The 20,137-nt window shown below is 43.7% G+C and overlaps 1 protein-coding gene across 2 annotated transcripts in view; it reads left to right on the top strand.

Moving 5' to 3' along the window:
* GFRA1 (GDNF family receptor alpha 1) overlaps window positions 1–20,137 on the top strand; it is a 206,764-nt gene that overhangs the window by 166,268 nt on the left and 20,359 nt on the right. For both annotated transcript variants that reach the window (XM_033420965.2, XM_004265806.4), the window contains 2 exons: window positions 256–390; window positions 10,029–10,210. In XM_033420965.2, coding sequence (XP_033276856.1) covers window positions 256–390; window positions 10,029–10,210 — 317 coding nt within the window. The remainder of the gene's footprint in view (window positions 1–255; window positions 391–10,028; window positions 10,211–20,137) is intronic.

Below are 20,137 nucleotides of genomic sequence, written 5' to 3'. Positions count from 1 at the left end.
CGGCGAAGAACACCCTAAGCGCAGCTCAAGGAGTTCCGTTAGAATTTTTTAAGTAAATGTGTAAATTATTTTATGTGCTCAAGATAAATTGCCAAGAAAATGCACTGTTTAACCTAATTTTCCACTCAGCAAACACAATGTTTGTAATTCTCCACGGGTGCATCCACTGTCAGAGAAACATTTGTTTCTTTTTAGGCTCTAGGAACGTTTATACCATCACACAAGAATAAAACGCCTTGTTTTTTACTCTTCTAGGTACAGTCATGACCCCCAACTACATAGACTCCAGTAGCCTCAGCGTGGCCCCCTGGTGTGACTGCAACAACAGTGGAAACGACCTGGAGGAGTGCTTGAAATTTCTGAATTTCTTCAAGGACAACACATGTCTTAGTGAGTTTCAAAAACAACAGGCAACAAACACACAAACGTGTTTTCCCCTCTAAGTTCAAGCTGGCCCTTTGTGTTTCTTGTGTCTGCCTTCTCTCTCTCTCTCTCTCTCTCTGTCTCTCTCTCTCTGTCTCTCTCTGTGTCCCTTTTTTTCCTGATCGCTGCCAGTGAATCCAGCTCCTTTTGGCCTCACTACGTAATGCAGCGGGGCCGGAGCAAGTGATGAACTAGGTGCTGCTAAGACGGCGAGTCCAGAGGCCCAGCAGAGTGAGAGATGCAAATAACCAAGGGTACATTGTGTGGGAAAGAACATTTCTACCCACAGTTGAGATTTTGATCTTGGCAACCAACCCCAAGTCAGTTCCAGCAGTTCTTAAAACCTGGTCAGAATATACAATGTGAGACGCTCAGACAAGTTAGATGGGGGTAGGCTTCCAAGGGCTCTCTGAGAAAAATTAGAATGTTAACATCAATAGCCCCCTGGATGTTCAGGGCTGGCTCCGAGGAGAAGCAACGGTTCTTGAGTGAGATCGGCTGGTGATGCAGCCAGCAGCTTCAGGAGGTCGGTTATCTCTGGAGATGAGCTGAGCCGGGGATGGGGGGCGGGCGGTGGGCTCTGCTTGGGAACAGTACCGGTTATTATTGCAGGGTCCTTTAGGCAACTTGGAAACATGTTTCCCAAAGGGAGAGGGATAGAGAGAAATGTACGGGTGTGAGCGATGAGCCTCATCAGATGAACTCTGTAAGCACTGTGCCAGGTCTCCCTTCTGTCCACCGAGATGTGCACGCTCTAGGCGATGATCCAGCTGAGATGGTTGAATACCTTATTCGCATTTTGCAGTGCAGCCACCATTAACTTATCGGGTGCCTGCTCTGTGTGCAAATTCAGTCTGTGAGAATTGTACCGTATACATTGTCGCACTGACTGTAACCTGCACCTAGGAGATGCGGTGTTACCTCCATTTCACAGTTGAATAAATGGCTGGTATTCACCTAAACCAGCCATGCCAGAGATAGGATCCAAAGCCCGAGTTCCTTCCTCTGCAGCCCACTGTGACCTGAGGGCTTCTGTGTCAGGCCTGATATTGAAGGGCCTGATGGACAAGAACTCGTGCCTGCACGTCAGGGACCAGGTATGACTTCCCAGTGGGAAGTGCGGACCAAGGTTCACCTACCCCTCTGAGCACTGTGCCCTCAGGTGACAATTTCTCCATGGTGCCCTGAGTGATTTCTAAAGAATTAGCAAACTATTTACTGCACGCGTGGGAAAGCTTTTAAGTGTTACTTCTAAAACCTCCTCAATTGTTTCTTCTGTTGAAAAGACAAATCTTAGTGATTTGCTCAGTAGGTGCTTGGCTATAACCCAATGCTTTGATCATCTTAAAACTAAAACAAGCTTTTGGACACTAAAGTGAAATTAAAACCCATAAAACTAGTCGAAAGTATGGAGACGTTTGCCAAGACATTGGGCACACCGGGGAACTACACCTTAAGCCTTTTATTTGGTCTTGACTAAAAAAAAAAGAAATATATATAAGCACGTGCGCGCACACACACACACACACACATCCTCTTTTTCACATCCTGCACACTGTTCTGGCAGAATCCAAGTTTTAATGAAGATAAAGCAATGACAACAGAGGTCAGTGTGAGAAAAAAGATTATACTCACTTGGGCTGGAAAACCACTGCCTCATAGAGAAATTAAAGTTGTCCCTGCTTAATAATATTTTGGTGAAGGGGATAATGGTATCTTATTGTTAATGACTTTTCAATAAAAATAAATGCGTTTGGTCTTCACCGGTGACCAAAGCCAGCCAGAATTTTTCATAGTCATTCCATTTATACTTTGATTAGACGGAGCACAGCCTATCAAAGACACAGGGATGTAAATTCAGTCTCTTGCAACAGGCCCTGGAGTAGAAGGAATTGGAATACGTAGATTCCAACCCAAACGCAATAACCCAATTCTGCTCCCTGCAAATTAACCAAAACCCTCCAGTTCTCTTATCGTGAGCATGATTCCAGCCTGTTGTGTACTTCTGGTAATTGGGGAGGAGACAGTTATTTTCAAGCCAAAGTACATGGCCGAGGTGAAGGGAAGAGAGCGGAATGGTCTGGGGGCAGAGATGAGACATCAGTTACTGTCACTCAAGTCCTTTTTCAGGTGCCACCTTCGCCTTCCTGGGCCACGCCATCGAAACTCCAGTTCCCCGTTCCCATCCTGGTGCTCCCTGAACCCCACCTCTGTGTCATCTTCCTCCAAGCATTTCTCACGACCTAATGTATTATATACTTTACTTATTTGCCTCCCCAACCAGAATGTGACCTCCACGAGGACAGGGACTTTTGTCTCTTGTTGCTGTCACTGTTGTCCCCTGCCGATACCCAGCACAGAGTGGTGACTGGCACTCAATAGATGTTCCATTGACACTTGAATGAATGAATGAGCAAGTGGACAGTCTTCCCAAATGGCAAGGCAAACACGCTAGAAATCACAGACAGTTTCAACAAGTGACATGGGTTTCCTGAATCTACATGCCTTAACAAGAAAAAGGAAGGTTTTGCTGTTTTCTTGTTGTTATCCTGGGTCATTTAAGGAAACTGTCCCCCAAGTACCTCTTTCTTTACCTTCCTCCCACCCGTTAAGCCATGTCACATGGATGGGAGCATTAGAAGCATTGATATTAATTTGAAGCGGTTTCTTACAGCCTAAAAAATGTCGTTTTAGAAAACAAGCTTCCAATTTGCTAAACTTAAAGGACAACAATTTTAGAACAAAATGTCCCTTCTAAGAGGAAGACTAGGCTTAAATTATTCTGTCTTGTATATCGAAAAATGCCAGCTAAGAGTCATATATTAAAAATTTACACATTCAGGTCCCAAATGGAAGAGTTTGATATCTTATACAATGAATATGAAATAAAAAATTCCTAAATCCACGCCAAATCCCCAAGGACCTGATTAAAAACTGTTTTTTATTCATCTTAGGGAGGAGAACAACACACATCCAATTTACTTGTGACATAAAAACAATCTAATCCCATGAAATTGTAATAGGATTTTAAAGTTTTACATTTTAAACTTTTCATTTAACAGGGCTGCTCCTTCCTAATTATGCAGATTTTGTTTGGACAACTGGGAGCAAAAAGGGAAAAAATAATCTTACTTAAATTTTCACTATATATTATTGATGAGGTTTGGGATAGATTTTTCTTTTAAAGAAACTGGTTGCCTTTGTACCTTGAGCAATGCTGGGCTCATAGTAGGTGCTCTGTGGTAGCGAATCACACTCTTTTGCTGTTTGATTTTACTGGCTGCCAAATTTCTATGAATGCCACTGAGTTACCCCAGTATCATAATTAGGGATGTGGTACTTAAAAAAAACACTAAATAGACTTCCTCTTTCGAGAACACCGGAATCACAACTAACTGCTGAACAATCATCGACACGAAGACACTGGAATTCACCAAAAAAGATACCCCACATCCAAAGACAAAGGAGAAGCCACAATGAGACGGTAGGAGGGGTGCAATCACAATAAAATCAAATCCCATAACTGCTGGGTGGGTGACTCACAAACTGGAGAACACTTATACCACAGAAGTCCACCCACTGGAGTGAAGGTTCTCAGCCCCATGTCAGGCTTCCCAACCTGGGGGTCTGGAAACGGGACGAGGAATTCCTAGAGAATCAGACTTTGAAGGCTAGTGGGCTTTGATTGCAGAACTTTGACAGGACTGGGGGAAACAGAGACTCCACTCTTGGAGGGCACACACAAAGTAGTGTGTGCATTGGGACCCAGGGGAAGGAACAGTGATCCCATAGGAGACTGAAGCAGACCTACCTGCTAGTGTTGGAGGGTCTCCTGCAGAGGTGGGGGGGTGGCTGTGCCTCACCATGAGGACAAGGACACTGGCAGCAAAAGTTCTGGGAAGTACTTCTTCACGTGAGCCCTCCCGGAGTCCACCATTAGCCCCACCAAAGAGCCTGGGTAGGCTCCAGTGTTGGGTCGCCTCAGGCCAAACAACCAACAGGGAGGGAACCCAGCCCCACCCATCAGTAGACAAGTGGATTAAAGTTTTACTGAGCTCTGCCCACCAGAGCAACAGTCAGCTCTACCCACCACCAGTCCCTCCCATCAGGAAACTTCCACAAGCCTCTTAGATAGCCTCATACACCAGAGAGCAAAAAGCAGAAGCAAGAAGAACTACAGTCCTGCAGCCTGTGGAACAAAAACCACATTCACAGAAAGATAGACGAGATGAAAAGGTAGAGGGCTATGTACCACATGAAGGAACAAGATAAAACCCCAGAAAAACAACTAAATGAAGTGGAGATAGGCAATCTTCCAGAAAGAGATTTCAGAACAATGATAGTGAAGATGACCCAGAACCTCGGGAAAAAAAATGGAAGCAAAGATCGAGAAGATGCAAGATATGTTTAACAAAGATCTAGAAGAATTAAAGAACAAACAGAGATGAGCAATACAATAACTGAAATGAAAAATACACTAGAAGGAATCAATAGCAGAATAACTGAGGAAGAAGAACGGATAAGTGACCTGGAAGACAGAATGGTGGAATTCACTGCCACCAAACAGAATAAAGAGAAAAGAATGAAGAGAAATGAAGACAGCCTAAGAGACCTCTGGGACAATCTTAAACGCAACAACATTCGCGTTATAGGGGTCCCAGTAGGAGAAGAGAGAGAGAAAGGACCCAAGAAAATATTTGAAGATATTATAGTCAAAAACTTCCCTAACATGGAAAAGGAAATAGCCACCCAAGTCCAGGAAGCACAGAGAGTCCCATACAGGATAAACCCAAGAAGAAACACGCCAAGACACATAGTAATCAAATTGGCAAAAATTAAAGACAAAGAAAAATTATTGAAAGCAGCAAGGGAAAAACGACAAATAACATACAAGGGAACTCCCATAAGGCTAACGGCTGATTTCTCAGTAGAAACTCTGCAAGCCAGAAGGGAGTGGCATGATATACTTAAAGCGATGAAAGGGAAGAACCTACAACCAAATTACCCAGCAAGGATATCACTCAGATTTGATGGAGAAATCAAAAGCTTTACAGACAAGCAAAACCTAAGAGAATTCAGCACCACCAAAACAGCTCTACAACAAATGCTAAAGGAACTTCTCTAAGTGGGAAACACAAGAGAAGAAAAGGACCTTCAAAAACAAACCCAAAACAATTAAGAAAATGGTAATAGGAACGTACATATCGATAATTACCTTAACCGTGAATGGATTAAATGCCGCAACCACAAGACACAGGCTTGCTGAATGGATACAAAAACAAGACCCACATATATGCTGTCTACAAGAGACCCACTTCAGACCTAGGGACACATACAGACTGAAAGTGAGGGGATGGAAAAAGATATTCCATGCAAATGGAAATCAAAAGAAACCTGGAGTAGCAATACTCATATCAGATAAAATAGACTTTAAAATAAAGAGTGTTACAAGAGACAAGGAAGGACACTGCGTAATGATCAAGGGATCAATCCAAGAAGAAGATATAACAATTATAAATATATATGCACCCAACATAGGAGCACCTCAATACATAAGGCAACTGCTAACAGCTCTAAAAGAGGAAATCGACAGTAGCACAATAATAGTGGGGGACTTTAATACCTCACTTACACCAATGGACAGATCATCCAAGATGAAAATAAATAAGGAAACACAAGCTTTAAATAACACAATAGACCAGATAGATTTAATTGATATTTATAGGAGACTCCATCCAGAAACAACAGATTATACTTTCTTCTCCAGTGCGCACAGCACATTCTCCAGGATAGATCACATCTTGGGTCACAAATCAAGCCTCGGTAAATTTAAGAAAATTGAAATCATATCAAGCACCTTTCTGACCACGATGCTATGAGATTAGAAATCAATTACTGGGGAAAAAAATGTAAAAAACACAAACACATGGAGGCTAAACAATACGTTACTAAATAACCAAGAGATCACTGAAGAAATCAAAGAGGAAATCAAAAAATACCTAGAGACAAATGATAATGAAAACACGATGATCCAAAACCTATGGGATGCAGCAAAATCAGTTCAAAGAGGGAAGCTTATAGCTATTCAAGCCTACTTCAAGAAACAAGAAAAATCTCAAATAAAAAATCTAATGTTACACCTAAAGGAACTAGAGAAAGATGAATAAACAAAACCCAAAGTTAGCAGAAGGAAAGAAATCATCAAGATCAGAGCAGAAATAAATGAAATAGAAACAAAGAAAACAATAGCAAAGATCAATAAAACTAAAAGCTGTTTCTTTGAGAAGATAAACAAAATTGATAAACCATTAGCCAAACTCATCAAGAAAAAGAGGAAGAGGACTCAAATCAATACAATTAGAAATGAAAAAGGAGAAGTTACAACAGACACCGCAGAAGCAACTCTATGCCAATAAAATGGACAACCTGGAAGAAATGGACAAATTCTTAGAAAGGTATAAACTTCCAAGACTGAACCAGGAAGAAATAGAAAATATGAACAGACCAATCACAAGTAATGAAATTGAAACTGTGATTTAAAAGTTTCCAACAAACAAAAGTCCAGGACCAGCTGGCTTCACAGGCGAATTCTATCAGTTATTTAGAGAAAAGCTAACACCTATCCTTCTCAAACTCTTCCAAAATATAGCAGAGGGAGGAACACTCCCAAACTCATCCTACGAGGCCACCATCACCTTGATACCAAAACCAGACAAGGATGTCACAAAGAAAGAAAACTACAGACCAATATCACTGATGAACATAGATGCAAAAATCCTCAACAAAATACTAGCAAACAGAATCTAACAGCACATTAAAAGGATTATACACCATGATCAAGTGGGGTTTATTCCAGGAATGCAAGGATGCTTCAATATATGCAAATCAATCAATGTGATACAACATATTAATAATCTGAAGGAGAAAAGCCATATGATTATCTCAAAAGATGCAGAAAAAGCTTTTGACAAAATTCAACACCCATTTATGATAAAAACTCTCCAGAAAGTGGGCATAGAGGGAACCTACCTCAACATAATAAAGGTCATATACGACAAACCCACAGCAAACATCATTCTCAATGGTGAAAAACTGAAAGCATTTCCTCAAAGATCAGGAACAAGACAAGGACGTTCACTCTCACCACTATTATTCAACATAGTTTTGGAAGTCCTAGCCACGGCAATCAGAGAAGAAAAAGAAATAAAAGGAATCCAGATAGGAAAAGAAGAAGTAAAACTGTCACTGCTTCCAGATGACATGATACTATACGTAGAGAATCCTAAAGAAAACTACTAGAGCTCATCAAAGAATTTGGTGAAGTTGCAGGATACAAAATTAATGCACGGAAATCTCTTGCATTCCTATACACTAATGATGAAAAATCTGAAAGAGAAATTAAGGAAACACTCCCATTTACCATTGCAACAAAAAGAATAAAATACCTAGGAATAAACCTACCTAGGGAGATAAAAGACCTGTATGCAGAAAACTATAAGACACTGATGAAAGAAATTAAAGATGATACCAACAGATGGAGGGATATACTATGTTCTTGGATTGGAAGAATTAATATTGTGAAAATGACTATACTACCCAAAGCAATCTACAGATTCAATGCAATCCCTATCAAATTACCAATGGCATTTTTTACAGAACTAGAACAAAAAATCTTAAAATTTGTATGGAGACAAAAAAGACCCCGAATAGCCAAAGCAGTTTTGAGGGAAAAAACGGAGGTGGAGGAATCAGACTCCCTGACTTCAGACTATACTACAAATCTACAGTAATCAAGGCAATATGATGCTGGCACAAAAACAGAAATATAGATCAATAGAGCAGGATACAAAGCCCAGAGATAAACCCACGCACCTGTGGTCAACTAATCTATGACAAAGGAGACAAGGATATACAGTGGAGAAAAGACAGTCTCTTCAATAAGTGGTGCTGGGAAAACTGGACAGCTACATGTAAAAGAATGAAATTAGAACACTCCCCAGCACCATATACAAAAATAAACTCAAAATGGATTAGAGACCTAAATGTAAGACCGGGCACTATAAAACTCTTAGAGGAAAACATAGGAAGAACACTCTTTGTCATAAATCACAGCAAGATCTTTTTTGATCCACCTCCTAGAGTAATGGAAATAAAAACAAAAATAAACAAATGGAACCTAATGAAACTTAAAAGATTTTGCACAGCAAAGGAAAACATAAACAAGACGAAAGGAAAACCCTCAGAATGGGAGAAAATATTTGCAAAGGAATCAATGGACAAAGGATTAGTCTCCAAAATATATAAACAGCTCATGTAGCTCAATATTAAAAAAAAAAACAACCGAATCCAAAAATGGGCAGAAGTCCTAAATAGACATTTCTCCAAAGAAGACATACAGATGGCCAACAGGCAAATGAAAAGATGCTCAACATCACTAATTGTTAGAGAAATGCAAATCAAAACTACAATGAGGTATCACCTCCACAAGTTAGAATGGGCATCATCAGAAAATCTACAAACAAATGCTGGAGAGGGTGTGGAGAAAAGGGAACCTTCTTGCACTGTTGGTGGGAATGTAAATGGATACAGCAACAATGGAGAACAGTATGGAGGTTCCTTAAAAAACTAAAAATAGAACTACCATATGACCCAGCAATCCCACTACTGGGCATATACCCAGAGAAAACCATAATTCAAAAAGACACATGCAGCCCAATGTTCATTGCAGCGCTATTTACAATAGCCAGGTCATGGGAGCAACCTAATGCCCATCGACAGATGAATGGATAAAGAAGATGTGGTACATATATACAATGGAATATTACTTAGCCATAAGAAGGAACGAAATTGGGTCATTTGTAAAGACGTGGATGCATCTATAGACTGTCATACAGAATGAAGTAAGTCAGAAAGAGAAAAACAAAGATATTAACACATATATGTGGAACCAAGAAAATGGTACAGATGAACCGGTTTGCAGAGCAGAAATTGAGACACAGAAGTAGAGAAAAAACGTATGGACGCCAGGGGGTGAAAGCGGCGGGGGTGGGGGTGGTGGTTTGATGAATTGGGAGATTGGGAGTGACATGTATACACTGATGTGTATAAAATGGATGAATAATAAGAGCCTGCTGTATAAAAGAATAAATTAAATTTTAAAAAGAAAATACAAAAAACAAACAAAAACACTAAATAGTTTGCTTTTAGTATAGAATTTTGACACAAGCATTTTCTTGGAAGATGGAACAGTGACTGTGATCCCAAATAACAGGTCTGAGCCTGGCTTTCAAAAGGCTCGACTGATGGGTGTTTCAGGGCAAGGATCTTGCTCCACACCTGATACGTGAATAGGGACACAATACATATTTGTTGCACTTAGAGCATAGCTAAGTGTCCAGCTCAGGGTTTAATGAATGAATTAATTTTTGAGCACCTGACCCACGGCTGGCTTTCAGCGTGTGGAGGGTGGATGGATAGATGGGGTTGGTTCACAGAAGTCCAGTGCTCTCATCAGAATTTCTAGTGTGCCTCTCTGCCTTCATGTAGACTGTCTGTTACATTTGCTGCTTGATTTTAATATTGGATTTCCTCCTGTTTTACTGCAGAAAATGCAATTCAAGCCTTTGGCAATGGCTCAGATGTGACCGTGTGGCAGCCAGCCCTCCCAGTTCAGACCACCACTGCCACCACCACCACAGCCTTCCGGGTCAAGAACAAGCCCCTGGGGCCAGCAGGCTCTGAGAATGAAATCCCCACTCATGTTTTACCACCTTGTGCAAATTTACAGGTAAGAGCAGGGGCTTGAACTCCCTGTCGGTGCTTTACTTCTGAGGGGAACACAGATGCATTTTCTGAAATGCATTTAGAGATGGAGGGAGAATGATAGAATGCTGCTCAGGTTTGAGTCTCAAAAGTGCATTTTAACCATGAGAGATGGAGACCGTGATGTTCTCTAGAGTGGAGAGAAGGATGGGCTCTGGAACTGACTCTGCCATTGACGAGGGCTGGGGCTTTGGTAGGTTCAGTCTCCTATGGGGTCACTGCTCCTTCCCCTGCGTGATGCGCACACTACTTTGTGTGTGCACTCCAAGAGTGGAGTCTCTGTTTCCCCCAGTCCTGTCAAAGTCCTGCAATCAAATCCCGTTAGCCTTCAAAGTCTGATTCTCTAGGAATTCCTCCTCCTGTTGCTGGACCCCCAGGTTTGGAAGCCTGACGTGGGGCTGAGAACCTTCACTCCAGTGAGTGGACTTCTGTGGTATAAGTGTTCTCCAGTTTGTGAGTCACCCACCCAGCAGTTATGGGACTTGATTTTATTGTGATTGTGCCCCTCCTACCATCTCATTGTGGCTTCTCCTTTGTCTTTGGATGTGGGGTATCTTTTTTGGTGAATTCCAGTGTCTTTGTGTCGATGATTGTTCAGCAGTTAGTTGTGATTCTGGTGTTCTCTCAAGAGGGAGTGAGAGCACGTCCTTCTACTCTGCCATCTTGAACCAATTCTCCCTCTTCTGCCCATTTTTTGATCGGACTGTCGGTTTCTTTGATGTTGAGTTGTATGAGCTGTTTATATATGTTGGATATGAATCCCTTATCAGTCATATCATTTGCAAACATTTTCTCCCATTCAGTGGGTTGTCTTGGGGGCTCTTGGCTTTGTCAACATCATTGCCATTTAGACTGAATGTGGAATATTTAACTCTATCTAAAGGTAAGCCAGAGACAGTGTTCCTATCAAAGTGTTAAGGCAACTGTAGCGTCCTACTCGGGTTCATTCTTCAGGAAGCAGAAGGAGATGCTCTTTCGTGGTTTGAGGAGCTGTGAGGCACTGCACTGAAAACCCCTCGTGTGAATAGAGTCCAGTGAGAACGGCCCAAAGAATTCTTTGGAGTTGATTCAGATCTCCAAGGGAAAGAACCACAATGACTTACAAATAGTCATTTCCTAACTTTAGTCAAAGCAGAGTGTTGATTCTGCCTTTTTGTTGATTTTTTTCATCATAATGAGTATTCAGCTATTTTGGAACATATTCATATACTCACCAAGTATTTTCACACACTTCACCTCTTTGGATGTTACCCTCCTGACAGCTGCTAGAGAGATGCCTTGATTGTGTTGTTACTGGAGCCTTGGAGGACGTGGGGCTCAGCAAGGGGACGCTTTGGCTTGAGCCTGCAGAACTAGCGAGTCACAGAACCAGCCCTGGAATCTAGAGGCTTGTGTTCTCTCCACGGTTCTTCCTCGATTTGAGAGGCAGCAGTGTCCACGTGGTGACTTCTGCCTGCTGCCATGCCAGGGGAGGGGACCTGTGCCAGGCACTGTGTGTGTTCACACTTGTCACAGGAATCCATCCTCCCATCTCCCCACCACCCCCGGCCCAGGCCCTGCCGAGGGTCATCCTCACCAGAACACTCACCGGAAACTTCTCTGCCAAATACCTTCTTGACTCACAACCCAGTCTGTGTCCTAGAACGTATTCGGGCAGTTTTTCCACTTGTGACTTGCTTGCTATCTTCTCATCCCCAACACTCCCCTCTTTTTCTTAGATGTCCTACCTGCCGTTCAGCTGAGCTTTAGTCTCTGTCTTCGTCCTCCTGGGTCCCCACCAACACACACCATCATCTACACCCACACACAAGCCTGAGGAGAAGGCGGGTAGGGAAGACACAAGCTAAGGTCAACCAGATGTTCTTCATACTTCTAAACTGTTTCCTGAGCCCTTCCCATCTCCAGTGCACTGTGCAGGAAATGCCAGAACTAGGAGGAAGCTTGGGGAATATTATGGCATCTAACTGCCCCATCCTGCAGTACAGCCCTGCGGTTCAGGGAGGGGAATGACTTGCACTAAGTCCCCCAGCTGGTTAGAGGTGGGTCTAGACGCAGACACAGCACCACAGAGCACAGTTTCTTTTTTATCTCTGGCCAGGCCTCAGCGTCCTGCTTCCTCTTAGGTCAGCCTTCTGTTCTTGTCGGGTCCGCTCAGCTTCCAGCATCTGTAAAGACAGGTGGCCAGAGGAGGGTAGGACCCTGTTAGGATGAGGTGATGACAGTGGCCAGAGGTGGTTCCTGACCACAAGAAGAGGCAAGCTTTGGCTGTAGCAAAACCGGTTTCTTCTCTGCTTGTGTCTAAGTGCACAGAGCATGATGGCAGAGGCAGTGTTCACCCTGTTTATTAAGCTCCTTTTGTGTTCTGGAAACTTCATGGAGATGGGCATTCAAAACAAATTCCGTCCTCAGTGAATGTACAAATAGCGGGCAAGATGCAGCTCGTCAGCATTTTTGGAAGGTCAGACTAAGTTAATAGATGGCAACTCAGAAGAATACTCATCACTGGAAACTCCGTGAAATTAGTTTCCCCCATGAGAGAGGAGTCTGACAGCCATGCGGAGGTGTTCTCCCCGTCTCCCTTCCCCCGGCCCCACCAAATCGCCTGGCTTCTGCTTCTCGGGGTACAGTGCTTGGCTTGGCCACATGGTGTTTACCTCCAGCAAGATCTGCCCGACCACCCCTCCCTGTCAGGGGGACTCTGTGCCACTGCAAGGTCACCCTGGCAATGTCAGGGGAGACATGAGCTCTTTTCCCAAGAAACAGCCTTTCCTTCTGCTGTATTAGTGATAGGAACTCTGCCTCATAAACAGAGGGGCAAAGTAAAATTAAAGTAAAAATTAAAGCATGATGTTTCTCTCAGGGCTGCCATTTAACTTCTCAGGAGAGGGGGAAATGGAGACATGGGAACACCAAGGAAGGAGGGGCGGCCACACCTCTCTCCCCGATGACACACACGCAATCCACACATCTTGGAGCTAAACAGCATTTTACTTCTAGGGAGCTCTCAAGGGTTCCACAAAACCTCACCTTACCTCCTGCGACGACTACCTGTCTGAGCCCATTTTTGCACCCATGAGGCAGGGGGTGAGGGCTTGGGTTTTACAGCCAAGCCTGTGTGCAGACCCAGGCTCTTGCCCTTACCAGCATCATGACCTCTCCAAGCCTCTGCTTCCTCAGCTACAAAATGTTACGACTGCCCAGCTGCTAGATTAAGAGGATTAAATGAGGGTCATGTTTCAGTGCCTGGGGCAGAGTGAATGCTCCAGAATGTCACATGCGATGCTTAATCCCAAGTCAGTTGGCCATTTGGCCCTTTGCAAGAGATGGATGGTGGCGTTGTGCCTTGCTTGGGGTGTTACACTAGGGAACATTGGTGTGAGTTGCACTAACAGGTATATAGTGTGTCTCATTTTGCAAAACATTTCGCATGCATTGTGCCCTCTAGTCCTCACAACAGCCCACAAGTCAGGTATGATAAACATCCTTCTCTTTTACAGATGAGGCAAGTGAGGCAGGGACAGGCTAGGAACATAACTGAGATCACACAGTAATTCTGTAGTGGGGCTAGGATTTCCGACTCTGAGCCCAGTGTACTTTTTGCCTTGTTCCATGACCTTGGACAACCTGGGCTCTTTCTTTGAATTAGGAATTGGCAGAGAGTAAGAAGTAAAAAAAATAGTAAAGGAGGGCTTCCCTGGTGGCGCCAGTGGTTGAGAGTCCGCCTGCCGATGCAGGGGACACGGGTTCGTGCCCCGGTCCGGGAGGATCCCACATGCCGCGGAGCGGCTGGGCCCGTGAGCCAGGGCCGCTGAGCCTGCGCGTCCGGAGCCTGTGCTCCGCAGTGGGAGAGGCCACAGCAGTGAGAGGCCCGCGTACCAAAAAAAAAATAGTAAAGGAGGTCATGCAGTATTTGTCTTTCTGTGTCTGGCTTATTTCACTTTGTATAATGTCCTCCAGGTTCGTGATGTTATTTATATGTGGATTCTCAAAAAGTTGAACTTGTTAAAGCAGAGACTAGAATTGTGGTTACCAGGGGCTGGGGGTGGGGAAATGGGGAGATGTTGGTTATAGGGTACAAACTTTCAGACATGCAAGTTGAACAAGATCTGGATACATAGAGCACGGTGACTATAGTTAGCAGTACCATATTATATACTTGAAATTCGCCAAGAGAGTACATCTTAGTTGTTCTCACCCCACCCCCCAAAATGGTAACTGTGTGAGGTGATGAATATGTTAATTAGCTTGATTGCCGTAAACCTGTCACAATGTATACATAAATCAAAACATCAAGTTGTATGCCTGAAGTAAATACAATTTTTATTTGTCAATTATACCTCAATAAATCTGGGGGCGGTGAATAATAGTAAAAGAGGAAGGGAGAAGCTGGATTTGAGAGACCCATATGTCCCAGTGCTTCCTGAAGGGGGTGCTTCGAATGATGGGAAAAACAGAAAGCTTGTAGGCTGGGATGCTTCATGCTGAAATCCCAGCAGACAGGGTACAGGGGAAAGACTGAAAGTTTGCCACTAAAACTTGTTGTAGCTCGATTATCTCTTTAGAATGACCTATATTAAGAATGGTTGAAAGAATCACTGGAAGCCAGAGGATTGGGGGTGAGTGGGTGAGTGATGAGAGGGGACTTAGCCTATGAGAATGTGGTCCCTGGCGTTGATTTAGGACTCTTGCTTCCACGTAGGGCTCCCAGGAGACTTATTCTTCCCATCTGTCCTTCCTTTGCCTGGCTATCTTCAGATAAATTACCACTTGCCGGGGGTCCTAGAAATATCTTAGAGTGGCGTTTGTCCCAGCCATATGTGTCATTACTCAGAATAGAACTGAGTTAAACCAGCTTGGGATCCATTGGTAACAGATTTGGAGCAAGTCAACTATCTTTGGCAGCTCTAAAGTTCACTACCCTCGAGAAGCACCCTCTTGTAATATTTTTAAATATACAATAATATGAGAAAACTCTGAGGGACTTGGGTTTCTGTCTTAACATTTGAGATAGATTTCCCCTCGGAAGGGAAGAATAAACATTTTCAAAAATCGGCTTCAGAGTGTAATTATCAACAAACCAAACACAATTCTGTTTGGGGAAAATGAGTGGCCTTGCGTGTGGTGTATATAGGACTCATCTGCAGTTCCTACGAAAGGCTCAGCTTTAAAAAAAGGAAAGTTGGTTGATTAGTATAAAATGTCATAGAAAAGTCCAAGAGCTAACCCCCTGAGATGATAAAATACCAGGTTTTGGGTAACCAGCCAAGCTCCCATGTCAGGATTAATTGGCAGGCATATTAGCAACGAGCATGACGCAGGCTGTGCTATTGCTGGCATATCCCTTTGACTTGCACAAAGTGGTCACATGACAAAGAAACATTAAGAATCCTACCAATTATTTCATCTTCTGTGCACTTGAGTGGTCTGGTAGCTGGAAAAGCTCAGAATGTTTAAATCAAATGGACTGTACTTGTCACTTATTTAAAGTAAATTTGGGAAGTGTAGGTGTTGGAAAAATCTCTGTTTTGCATTATTATACATCACTAAACTCTGGTGGCTTGAAGTGAAGACCTCTTAAAGTGGACTTTAGGCCCTTGATTTCCATGGTCAAATAGGGTTGTAGAAACTTGGGGAATACAGCCTTGGGACTAAGGCTGAGGACCCCTGAGAAGTTTTCACTGTCTCTGTGCTTTTCCTCAGGAAGAGACGTGACGTGTGACCGAGAGGAGAAAGTCTGATGGACGGGGGGCGCACACTCAGAGCAGGGCAGGCAGAAGGGTGTAGGAAGCTGTGAACACTTACTCGGGGCTCCAGGGAACAGGGCGAGCCACATCCAAAGTCAGTTTTTTTGGGAACCAAATAAAACATATCTATGAGTGAGACATGGAGGTACAGCAATTGTGGATCTCAAGTCTCCTCCCCTCATCTTAATGGAACTTTTAAGCAGCGTTCTATAGAAAAAGGACTTCGCAAAGCAGCTTTCTCATTCATAAAAGAGATGTGAGCAGGGTCCAAATGAATAGCTTTTGCAAGAATGCTTACTGCTAAAGTGAGCAATGCAAAGGCTCCCTGTCCCTTTACCCGCCTTAGCAATCATGTCACCTACTTTGGCAGTCAGACTATGCTAGCCCTAAGAGGAACAGGGCTGGCCGTCCGTGGGCCATGGGGGCAAATGCCTTGAGGTGGGCATCTTTCCTGGAGCAGAGAACCTGGATTCAGTGGATTTCAGTCTAGGTCTGTACCTCCCTGGCCTCCCAGGAAAGCCTCAGTACAACCCCTCTCTTGGCCAAGTACAGTCTGAAGCTATAGAAATGCACTGGGCACTTGTATGTTGCAGCACAACGTTTACAGATTGGTAGTAGGGGCAGGGGGCAGATGCACTTTGCCTCCTTAACACCTGCTTATAACCTGTTTAACTCCTACATGTGAAGAATATTTGAATATTGAATTAGAACACTGGATATTAGAATACTGCAAAAATCTCTCTCTGAAACAAGACCTTCCATCCTGGAGGAACAGTATGTGTTACCCCCTCACTGCCCCGGTACCTCTTCAGACCTAAACGGAGTCCATCTGTACTGGATAGGGCCAGACCAGACTGGAAATGATTTTGAAGCTCTTCCCAGGGCCAAACCCCACAAGTCTCAATGTGGCAAGAAGGTGATTATCCAAACCTGCTGAATACCCAGGACTCCACTGGCTGTGACCAAGTGAAAATTTTAAGTGTTGAGTTTAAAAAGGAAAGCTGCCAATGGGTGTTTTGTAAATCATTTGTGCCAGCAGGCTGACCCCATGTGTCAGCTAATCCTGGAAATACAGGAGGTAAATTTAAATCTTCTAGCATGAAGCACTTAATCAATATTCTAAATGTTTTTCTTGCAATTGATGCTAGCAGAGCAATGGGGAGCTTTGGCGTCCTGTTAATCTTCTGGAGAAGAATACTTGAGAGCAAGGACAGGGTGGTGGGCTTTTGCACAGGCTGACTGGTGGGAAGGTGGGAAGCTGGAAGGAGATGAAGAGAGGCGCTTATTTCCACACCAGGCCCCTAGCGCGGGGACACTCATCCCCTGTACTCACGCCACCCTTGCCAGTGGTTAAAGCCCCCCTCCGGTACCTCCATTTCACCCTGTGGCTGACAGCCTAGGAGTTGCTTTGCTGGGGGGGGAGCATAAGCTTTGGAGTTGGTTGAACTGGAGCGAGGTTCCCAGCTCACTTCCTATTGCTCTGTCATGACCTGGGTCATGTTTCTTACCGTCTCTGAATGTCTCCTTTAAGCTATCGCCCACCTCTGGGGTTTGTTGTGAGGATTAAAGAACTAGTGCCAGTATGCAGAGGGCCTAGCACGACTGGCCAACCCTCTGCCCTTGGAAGTGGACACCACCGTTATCGTGGTTGGTGACACATGTTAGAGCTTTAACTGGGGACCCTGGGGCCATATAGGAAGGTTGTTCCCAGGGATTGGGGTGGGGGTAGGGGCACATGGATGGAAAAAGATGGAGCTCTTTAGGTTTTGCTTCCTTCATTTGTAAGAAGGCTTTGAACCGAGTGATATCCTGCTGGTTCTAAGATGCGGTCATTGTAGAAAGTCCCAAGGAAGGAGGGGAAGGTGTGGGATATTCTATGGACACCAGGCCAAGAAGAGATGGAAACCACAAGACAATAAAGAAAGGATCAGGTCTTGAACTGGGCTTAGAACTGTTTCAGATTCCATCTCTCCATGCGCAGGAGTCTCTCAAGAGATCCTCCTAACCATCAGATTCTTGGTGCTGTGAACTTGGAGCTGTGACAGTAGTCAGGTCTTGGTCCAGCCTGGGTGTCAGAGTATGACCACCTGCCAGAGGCCATTGCCATATCTCTTTAACTAGTGCTGACAGTGGGAAGAGGTGACACAATTGTAAACAGGAAACACTCTTATTTGCAGAAAAGATGGTATTTGAGAGCTAGCCCTGCCTCTTAGCCTCAAAGACCAGGAATTCGCAGGCTCTCCCATACTGCATTCCACCAGTGCTATCGTTTGCTTAATATTCATCTTTAAACTCAGTATCGAAATATACTATTAATAACATTTGTGAAACGTGAATCAATGCAATAGCTCTCTCTATATTAAAAAGTCATTATATAAATATTAAAATGAAAGCAATAAAAATGTTTTTATGCCACCTAAATAAAGTCATATACACCACTGGTTCCCAAACCCCACTTTGGGAAACATTACAAACGATCTAATCGTATGACGGATCCTAGAGCTATTTTCTGCGGTAACTTGCATCACCTCTGCTTTTTGTGGTTTTGTATTAATAAAGCAAATATGCAAATAGTACTTTCCATGGGTCAAGTACTATTCTAAGCACGTTATATAAATACATACATATATGTATGTGTGCATATATACGTATATATATAAACTAATTTTGACAGTAACTTCATGAGGTCAGTACTATTATTATTCCCATTTCTCCAACAATAGACCTGAGACACAGAGAGGCTTGATCAGAAGAGAAATAGAACAGCAGCATGTTTCTCCTCTATGCATTTTAACTGGCTACACTGTAATACCTGAAATGGAGCAATTGACCTTTTTGTTTCTGGATAACATTATTCATTCAATAGAGACTAAATCAGTCCCTAAATTCTTGTCGACCATCTGGCAAATTGAGGTGCCAGGCCGGTTCATAAACGAGCATAAAGGAAGCGAATGATGCCTATTCTAACACCAGCTGGCATCCTGCAGTACAACTCACTTCTGACACCGGCCCCCTGGTTAGCACAGATACCGCAGGTTAAGGGTACGGTCCCCAACAAGACTGCCCACTTCAGAGGCCAACCATACTTCAGGAGTTCCCAGGCTCTTCTGACGAACTGGCTACAAACTTAGGTGTTCCCGTGATGCCCTCACGTTCAATTCACTAGAATGACTCAGAACTCAGGAAAGCACTATACTTACAAGTACAGTTTTATTTGAAAGGGTACAAATCAGGATATGCCAAATGAAGAGACACTTAAGCTGGAGCCTGCGAGGAGAGCTTCCATGCCCTCTCCCTGTGAAATGCCTGTGGAATTCAGGCATGCCACCCTCCCAGCACATCAGTGTGTTCATCATCCAGGGTGCCCCACTGAGCCTCAGTGACCAGTTTTTATTGGGGTTCATTATATAGGCATGGTTGACTGATCCATTGGGCATGGGATTGAACGCAGTATTTGATTCCTGTTTGCTCCCTGGAGGTCAGGAGATCAGGCTGACCTCATGTGGCTCAAAACCCCAACCCCCTGACCCACGGTTGGTCTAAACAGAGCCATAACCATCACCATAGTCAAAAGACTCCTATCATTCATGAACTTCCAAGGATTTAGAACTTATGTCCTAGGAACCGGGAATAAAAGTTAGCAGAATTTTAATTTTAATTCTAGGGACACACTGTGAAACTTCTCACAAGGAAGCTGGAGTTGAAATTTTGAGCACGGGCTCCCTTCACCACTTACCAGCCTTGAAACCTTGGGCAAATCACTTATCCTCTCTGCCTCAGTTTTATCGCCTGTGCAATGAGGACGGCAGAAAGAGTGCCTCCTCGGGTATTATGAGGATTAAATGTGATCCTACTTGTCATGCGTTCTCAGGGCAGTGCTCTGCCCTAAGGAAGTTTTTATGCGCTGTAAGCTTCAAAGGGCTTTTAGCACTTGGGTATCACCGGCCCCCTTTGTCCCGTCTTTAGTAACAGAGAAGTGCTCCAAGGGGCCAGGCTAAACTATGCATTGCTTGTGGGTCCTGTTTTCCAGTGGCTTTTTTAGATATTGGTGGCCTATGGGGCTTTGCACCTGTAGAGTAAATGAGAAAATGTGAGGCCTTGTCACAGTGATGGTTTTGAAATATGGTTTAGTGTCAAATGCCTCTCCA

Source organism: Orcinus orca, chromosome 14 (genome assembly GCF_937001465.1).
Source record: "Orcinus orca chromosome 14, mOrcOrc1.1, whole genome shotgun sequence".
NCBI classification, from domain to species: Eukaryota; Metazoa; Chordata; class Mammalia; order Artiodactyla; family Delphinidae; genus Orcinus; species Orcinus orca.
The sequence above is the reverse complement of the archived record's forward strand: the minus strand, read 5'-3'. Positions and strand labels throughout refer to the sequence as shown.